This window comes from Miscanthus floridulus, chromosome 1 (genome assembly GCF_019320115.1).
Source record: "Miscanthus floridulus cultivar M001 chromosome 1, ASM1932011v1, whole genome shotgun sequence".
NCBI lineage: Eukaryota > Viridiplantae > Streptophyta > Magnoliopsida > Poales > Poaceae > Miscanthus > Miscanthus floridulus.
In genome coordinates, this window is record NC_089580.1 from 91,980,233 (window position 1) to 91,989,103 (window position 8,871).

The following is an 8,871-nucleotide window of genomic DNA, read 5'->3' on the forward strand; positions in this document are numbered from 1 at the left end:
TCGCCGAGTCAGCCATCGTTGCTGGCGCTAAGCTTACACTTCTCGGCGCCATCGTTGCTGGCGTCGAGGTCTTGGGCTCGACACAGACGTGACGGTGACTTGATAGGTAGCTCGACGCCGTAGATCCTGGTGCCGAGCTTGGCACCATAGATCTTGACGCTAAGCTTGATGTCAATATCTATGGTGACGAGGTGGTGTTTTAACCCGGCCCCCAACCTTCCTGTCCGAGCCTTCTTCCTCTTCTTTCTCCTATCTCTCAGGTTTTTTCTCTCCCCACTTCGCCCTACCTCACGAATCGGTATATTGGACTTTGGAAATTTTGATTTGATCCATAGATCTTCGAGAGCAAGGTATCCTCGCTTCCCTCCTAGTTTTTTTCACATCGATTCGGTATATATTACTCGGATTTTTCAACCTAAGAATCGCCATTACTTAGGATTTTATGCAAATTTTAATATTTGTATTATACAATCGTATGATGCCAAGGTATAGAAAAGCTAGCAGACCAAGGTAATCTCAGCGCATGTTGTTATGTTATGGGTTCATTGTTGTGCATCAAATGGAAAACCCTAAGTTTAGGGTTTAATGTTAATTGCTTTCGGTTCTTAGAACGAAATTGGTTGAATTGTAGTTATGGCCGGATGACCGGAAATGCTTTTGATCCATTGCCTCTGCCTAGTGGTGTTCTAGTGCCCATGTGCTTTTGCGACGATCCTTGCAAGGTAGCCAAGTCAAATGAAAAGGACACGTATAGGCAGAGATATTGGATGTGTTCTAATTTTGTATTTGAGCCTGCACTTCGTCAGCGACGCATTAACAAGATGGTGAGGAATTGATGTTTGTGTCATATGACATCTTGCATGATTTTTTTGTTTTGTAACAATTATATTTTTTGTAGACCCCTCCACCACTCTGTGATTTTGAGCAATGGATCGACACTGAGATCAAGCCTGAAGATAAGGAATGGATGCAGAAATTGTTGCGGTGGGAGGCAGAGGACAAGGAGATGATGGAGAAGAGACGCGGAGAGGAGGCTGCAAAAAAAGAGCACAAGAAAGAGGAGAAAAGGAGGCGTGTTGCTGCGTACAGGGAGGAGAGGGAGAAGAAGCTTGAGCGTGCATGTCGAGCGAAAGCAGTGATGGAGGAGAACCTCGATGCCCTGAGAAAGGGAAAGTGGCCTCGTTGCACTCAATAGTCTCCAAGACTTGCTAGTTCTATGGTTTATTCATGAACAATATTGTCTACTGTCGTCACGTACTTCTAGTATTATTGTGTTGTTTAATATGGCATAGTATTGAACTTTTTATTATGGAGTTGTTTTTATTATTTGTGGTCATAATATTCATTATAATGTTGCGGACGTAGTGAAATATGATCACGTGTTGCAAACACAACCTAACAAAGTAGGGTATTATATAATTCAACACACAAAACACATAAAATGGCATGTGAGAACATGTACCGAACTAGGGTACAAAGTTCTTTTTGACTAAACCTAACATGCCTTAGATAATTAAATCAAACAACAAACACATGGATATGCTATGTAAATAAGATAGGGCAATCCTAGTAGTGTGGCCACATAGCAAATTATGTTACACATTCCCTACAGTAGCCTCTCATTATTGATGGTGGTGGTGGCTGGGGTGACAACGGAGGTCCCTTGTTCTTGTGGTTAGGGCAGGTGCAATATAGATCATTGCAGAGTGCCTCCTGTGAATCGACACTATTGTTGTTGTCATCATATTCGTCGTCATTGTAACCGCTGCTAACTTCTCTTTCTAGATTGAAGATACGGTACTACAGGTTGTAGATGTACTCCGCATGTGGATAAATAGATCAAGGATCGATCCCACCTAGTGAACCCACAGTTTTCTTCGGCCAAGAAAGACTACAATAAGTATGTCATGTAAGTTTTATAAAAGATGAACATATTGAAGAAACAAATAGTAATAGCAATTACCCATGCTCATGGGCATTTGAAGAAACGACGATCTCCATCTATTCTCTCAGTGAACATCTACACTAGACAGTCCTCACCATACATGCATTTTGGCCACTCTTCTTTCTGTTCATCGTATCCTCTCAATGGTGCCTCTTTGATGAAATCACTTTTGCTCTCAACTGAGAACCTCTAATAAAGAGTTTCCTCAAAAAAATCGGGACCAAGAAAACCCTCCCACACAATGATAGTTTTTTTCCCTTTTCCTCTCTCTCTGGACGATCCTCCAGACATTGGTACCGCAACGAAAGAAAATACTAGTTAGAAAGTAAGTAGCAATGCATCCAACATTGCATATATATAGGCAGAGGCAGGTTTAGTTGCCATTTCAATGTGTTATAACTGGTCACAAGAAGCCTAATTAGTTTCACTAAAGAGCCTATTTTAATGGACACTGAAAAACCTAGATTCATTTATTGAAAAGTCTATTCGTCGTTGACATGATAAATCACTAAAAAGCCTAGATGTTATAGGTATACTATGTAAGTGAAGTGATAAATCATTGCTGTTATCGTACTCCTCGTCCTTGTAACTGAAAAGTCTATTTTCATTGTCTGAAAAGCCTAGATTCGTTCGCTATTACTGAAAATCCTAGATGTTATAGATGTACTATGTAAGTGAAGTAATAAATCGCTGCTGTCATCGTACTCCTCATCTTTATAACAGAAAAGTCTATTTTCATTGTCTAAAAAACCTAGATTCGTTCACTGTTACTGAAAAGTCTAGATGCTATATGCAAAGCGTCTATACGATATGATTGTACTATACACGTTCTAATGAATTTATATTTAATCTGTGTACTACATTTATGTCTTTTTAGCAGTGTAGTATAATTAATGATTCATAAAAAAAATTCACAAGAGTTTCTCTTATTTCAGGAGCATCCACAGTTACAAACAGAGACATCATTATATAATACAAACATTTAATTGTCCAAAGAGCACAATATAACCACATCGAACATCACAATCAACATAACATGTCCTGCATAATCCAAATAGTCCATAATGTCCATATAGTCCTAAATAGTTATAAAAAAGTAACTACAAAATCCATAATAATACATACTAATATCTACCATAAACCCTCACTGCCTCCTAGTCTTACCCTTACCCTTGTGACCAAGAGCGCTGGTACCTAGAGTGTAAGGGTCAGGTGGACGGCGTCGCCTAGTGCTTGAAGGTTGTGTAGGCTGAGTCAAGGGAGCGTCCTGAAGCTGAGAGGGGCCAAGCTCCTCGTGCCTCTGGTCCACATCATCATCATCCTCGTCCCCTGTAGGTGCTTGGCTAGAGGAACCTAAGTCTCCTCTGCCTACGGAATGTCTTGCGTCGTGGCTGTCCTACAACCACAATGAGCAGCCACACGGCGTAGCCGATGTGATAGCCTCTGTTGTACAAAATTATGTTAACTGAAAAAATTTAATGTATTAATAATATATTTGAAAGAATATTTTGAATCTTACGTCTAGGAAGCTACGCGTGTCGTCGTCCCTGACTCTCGGACGAAAGCACTCAATGTCTTCAACGGAGCATTTGAGGGTATTACCCTACAACAAAGTTCTTAGTAATAATACTTCTCAACAGATATCAACAAGTTTTGTTTTCTTTTGTACAAAAATCTAACATATTATAAGGATGCTACGGCTCGAAGGTGGCACTAACTAAAATAGATACCTCAAACGCATAAATGTATTGGTATGCAACTTAATGTAGACAAATAAGACAATTGACTTACCACTCTGTCTAAGATTTGTGCTGCCTCCACCTGCATTGCTGCATGAGTAGATTGGTCGTACGTCGTGTCTTTATCATTGGAGGACTCGATGTTGGCGTAGTCATCTTCTATCCATTGTAGTCTCAGTCTACAACGTGTCGCACGTTGGTATCGAGCTTGGTAGCGCCTGAACTCATGCATCATCATGGTTCATGTGGGCACTATGCGAACTCTTGCCGGAGCTAGGAGATTAGAACTCCAGAAGTGCAAGCCCCTTGCTCGCTAACCTCATGCCCAAGGAAGGCCTCTACTCGTGCTCTCTAACCTTCTGACCTGCACTGCCCAGTCACTGCGTTGCCATGAATCCTCAGGCCTAGCATCTTCTAACAGTCCTAGAGCATGACTGTGATCTCTTTGAAAGGTAAGTAGAAGTTGTGAGTCTCCGGCTACCACCTATATTTTAGACAAAGCAAGATTACATGTCAAAAAGACAAGCGCATGAATAAATGGCCATGAATGGAGGTAATGATTGAAGATAATACCTGTCAACCAACGTAGTTATGGCCGCTAAGTTGAACTTGGGCAACCCATGATAAATCTAAAAAGAAATGACATCTAGGCCAGCTCTTTGCAGGAAAGGAGTATACCTGTTGTCGTACTGCATGTCCAAGAACCCATTGTGGGTTCTAGGACGAAGGAGCGGAAGGTCCTGCATGGAATAAAATATAGTCTCCCATTAGTTCACGAACATATGTATGCTAAAAAAAATTGAATAAAACATATAGATTCTTACCTGCCCCTCCACTATGCGACGTCCTCGATGGGTCACCTCGTACGTCGGGTCGAGTAGGTGGAATTGTGCCATCCTACAAAAAAGTCAATGAAACAGAAATTCAATATACAATAAAACATGAACTTAGAAATGTACAAGTAATTAACACAATTACATGCATAAATTGAGACATGCATAATTAATTAAATGAATACGGCAAATATGAAATAATAAAAGCAACCAATAGTCGCACCTCACTAATCTGCCAATGGCAAGTGCGTGAATTGTGGCCAGGTCTACCACACTTGCCGCACTCGTACTGCTCGGGGTCAGTAAGAAATGGGGTTCCTCTCCCACGCCTCGTTCTTTCGGGTATCTGATCCATAGCCATCCTGTGCCTCTTACTCTTCCTTGATCCACTCTTGTTCCAACGGTAAGCTAGATCCGCAATGTACTTTGGTCCATCATATGGAGGCCACTCTCTAGGGTCTCGGAAAGGCACGAAGCGGAGGCTCCATGTGTGTACAAGCGTGTCAACACTGAACTCGTGAGATATCGTGCTCTTGACATTATAGTTGCGATGCCTAGCTGCTGCCACCAAATGGGAACATAAAAAGTGGTACTGCCTTGGTTTACCATAAGTGCATGTGAAATCTTGGAGGATAACCACATGCATCCTCGACTCTCGGATCTCGCCGTTGAATATTATACCACCCCTATGCTTGATCTGATAAGTCCCTGTGGCGTGGTCAAAGCATATAACCTCATGTGTGCTAGCCCTTTCAATTGCCTTCTCTAGGTGTGCCTTTGGTTTCGGAGCCCATATCTCTCCATCACTCTACAACTTCAATGCATGGGCGTGTCTATCGTTGAACCAGACAATAAGCTTGTAGAAGGTGAATTGAACGATTGCATTCACTAGCATACCACGTATTCCCAATAGTAACTTATTGAATGACTCTGCCATGTTGCTGCACTAAAACTCGTACCTCCATCCACCGGCGTCGTGAGCTCTTATCCATTTCTCCAAATCCCTCATCAAACATGTGAGCCATTGTCTACCTTCTGCATTTGATGCGGTTCTGACCTGCTCCAACTTTTTCTGAAAGTACTTGTCCTCAAGCTGTCGAGCAGCCTCCTAGAACAGATCAAAGTTATCCTTCACACCATCCTTACAGAGTAGATTCTCGACAAGATGCCGAGTACACCAACGATGGTGCAAAGGTGCATACCCCTCTATCTGCTCTCGCACGACATTAAATATGCCCTGGTGCCTATCAGATATGACGCCAACCTCCCTACCAGGCACAACCACATATATCCGGACTAGCCTCAAGAACCATCCCCAACTGTCATTGTTCTCCTTCTCAACCAAAGCAAATGCCAAAGAAACTAACTTGTTGTTCACGTCACAGGATATGGCACCGAGACGTGTAAGCTTGGCTCCAGCAACAATGGCGCCGAGATAAGGGTCCAGATTTTGAAATCATACCTCCAGGGGCATATTTGTGAAAATTTTTCAAAAAAGGGCTAAAAAATAAAAAATCCAGGTGAACCGAGCATTTCCAAAATTATGTAGTTTTGTAAGACACTTGCTACTCTCTTCGTAAAAAATAGTGACCTTTTAGCTATGCGCTATGCTATCATCATGAGCTAAAAGGTCACTTATTTTGAGAAAGATAGGGTGTGTTTGGTTCACTTTCTCACCAAGCCTGGCTAGCAAAACTAAGCCTAAGCAACTTCAGCCCGGCTTGTGTAGTGCAAGATGCACTTGTTTGGTTGCATTCCTTGCTCAAGCCTGGGTTAGAAATGGCATGTTTGGTTGGCTACTTTCCTTTGCATACAATCACTGTATCTTTTAGCAGGTATGGTTACCCCCTTTGGTGCATTTTGTCAAACACTTGGTAGGCATCATCTGTGGTGGCGCGATGGAGCTCCTATGGCCGCCCATGGTAATGGTGCTCCTCCTCCGGCCCCTCGCCATGGCCGCAGCCTCCGCACCTCTGCCCCCTTGCCATGGCCGCAACACCTTCGCACCTCCGCCCCCTTGCCATGGCCATGGCCATAGCACCTCTGCCCCTTGCCATGGCCGTAGCACCTCCACCCCCTTGCCATGGTCGTGGTCGCAGCACCTCTGCTCCGCTCGATTGTTGTCTGCTGCTGCTGCTTGCCATGGCCGTGCGAGATGCTTAGCCCTCGAGCTCCGCCAGCGAACGAGCACGGCGACACCACCTCCTCTGCCATGATTCGACCTCCACCCGCGCCACATAGAACCTCTGCCGCCATCGCAGGAGGTGAATGGAGAGGTTACCGTCGGGGTGGTGGAGGAGGAACGCTCGCCGGCCGGTAGGAGGAGGAGGGCTCGCCGGTCGGCGGGGTGGAGGAGGAGGAGGAGCAGCAGGTTCGCTAGTCGGTGGGGAGGAGGAGGGATCGCCGACCGATTGGGTGGAGGAGGACGAGGAGCAACAGGCTCGCCGCCTGGTGGGGGAGGAGGAGGAGGAGGGTCGTCGACCGGTGGGGTGGAGGAGGAGGAGCAGTAGGCTCGCTGGCCAGTGGGGAGGAGGAGGAGGACCCGCCGCGAGGACCTTGCTGGAGGGAGGGATGAAGCCGCGAGGACGAAAACGGAGGTGACGCGAATGACCACTCGCCCCTAGCCAAGCCTTGCTCCGTGAAAACGAGGGGAGTGGGCGTTTCTAGCAAGCCACCTAATCGGTACAAAATGGGCTTGTCCAAGCCTAGCTAGCAGGCCATACAGGCAACCAAACAGGCCCAAGTTGCATTATGCAAGCCTGGCTAGCCCCTAAGCTTGGGAACCAAACACACCCAAAGAGTATATATCAGTCTCTCATACAGTGACACGTAAGATTTTTACGGATGTAAAGGAAAGAGAAGAGAGAGAAAAAAGATTATTGTTTCGTGAAACAACACTTCATAAGCTAAAATTTAAGATTATGAGACAAGCATTATAACATTATATGAGTTGTTATTATGCAACTTACAACTTTATTTTTATTCTATACACAAATTAAGAATTTATGACTTACTGTGAAACAACTTAAAAGACAACTATTATACATGTTGTCTATTAAATTATTTTAAAATTACATACTACATAAAATCGTCCAAGAGACAACATCAATATACTTGTTCTTAACTTTGAAAGGGCTTTTGGAGCGGCTACACTATGTCCGAAGCCCCACCACACGGTTAAGAAACGGCTTCAGCAAAAACCAAAAAGTCCCGAGGATATTTATTTGTTGCAAATCGTGCTATGAAATTTGAATCTTGAAGTTTGTTAGCAAAGTAATTTTCAGCGTGTCAAATATTGGCGCCAAAATTATACGTTGTAGCTGCTCTTGTAGACGAATGGAAATGAGCATCGGGCGGACAGCAGGTTGTCTCAAGATTATTGGTTGTAGCTGCTCTTTACAGACCCTGTTAGCACAAATAGAGTAAAAGCACAGTCAAAGTAAACTTGTCTGATCCGCCTTTTGCTTTTCAGTATAAATAAGAGCATTGAGAATAAGCGCAACTAAAATAAGCTGCAAAATAGTGTGTCATTTGACTGTTGGTTTTAGCTTATTTTAGCCCTTATAATCTATACTAAATAGGCCCATAGATAAATTGGAATGAGCACCGGGATGCTAACAGACAATGTCCACCAGGCCCTGTTCGCTTAAACTTATTAACCGGCTTATCAGCTAGAATCTACAGTATTTTTCTCTCACAATAAAATAGCTTCAGCCGGCTTATCAGCCAGCTTATGTATCAGCCAAATAGAGATGCAAACAGAAGAACACACATGCACGGGGGCCCATAGACTGACACGCAAAGAGGCGCGCGACACATGGCAAAGGTCAAAGGGTCGTGCATGTAACGCAGAGTCACAGACAGGTACCTGAGGGCCATGGACGACAAGTGCATAGTACATAGGCCTTGTTTGGAACAGCTTTACTAGACCAAGCTTTGGTTCAAAGATGGCTTCCTCGCTAAGCTGGCTTCGATTAGAATCGAAACGGCAAAAAGCATGGCGTTTGGGAGCCAGCTTCCATGGAGAAGTTGGAGGTGGGTAGAACTAGCGAGCGCAAGCGGCCTCTGGATCCATGCGCACTCCTCGCGTATTGAGGAGCAGCCGTCATAGGTAGTGCTCATCGCGGAGAGAGGAACCGCCATCGAAGAGGAAGGCGCTCGTCGCAGAGGGAGGAGCCGCCGCTGGAGAGGAGGAGCGGTTATCGGAGGGCACACTCGTCACAAGGAGGAACGACCGCTAGATTCGATCATGGTCGTCGCTGGATCCGGTCATGCTCGTCGCCGAAGGTTGTGTGCTCGTTGCGAAGAGGAGTGGCCACCGTAGGTCGTGGTCATCTCCAAATCCGGTCACAGT

The 8,871-nt window shown here is 44.5% G+C and overlaps 1 protein-coding gene across 1 annotated transcript; it reads left to right on the forward strand.

Moving 5' to 3' along the window:
• The first annotated feature begins 478 nt into the window (after positions 1-478).
• On the forward strand, positions 479-1,195 carry LOC136507395 (uncharacterized). Its single transcript, XM_066502134.1, has 3 exons — positions 479-510; positions 632-824; positions 899-1,195. The coding sequence occupies exons 1-3, from the start codon at positions 479-481 to the stop codon at positions 1,193-1,195; spliced, it is 522 nt and encodes a 173-aa protein (XP_066358231.1).
• Positions 1,196-8,871: the final 7,676 nt, after the last annotated feature.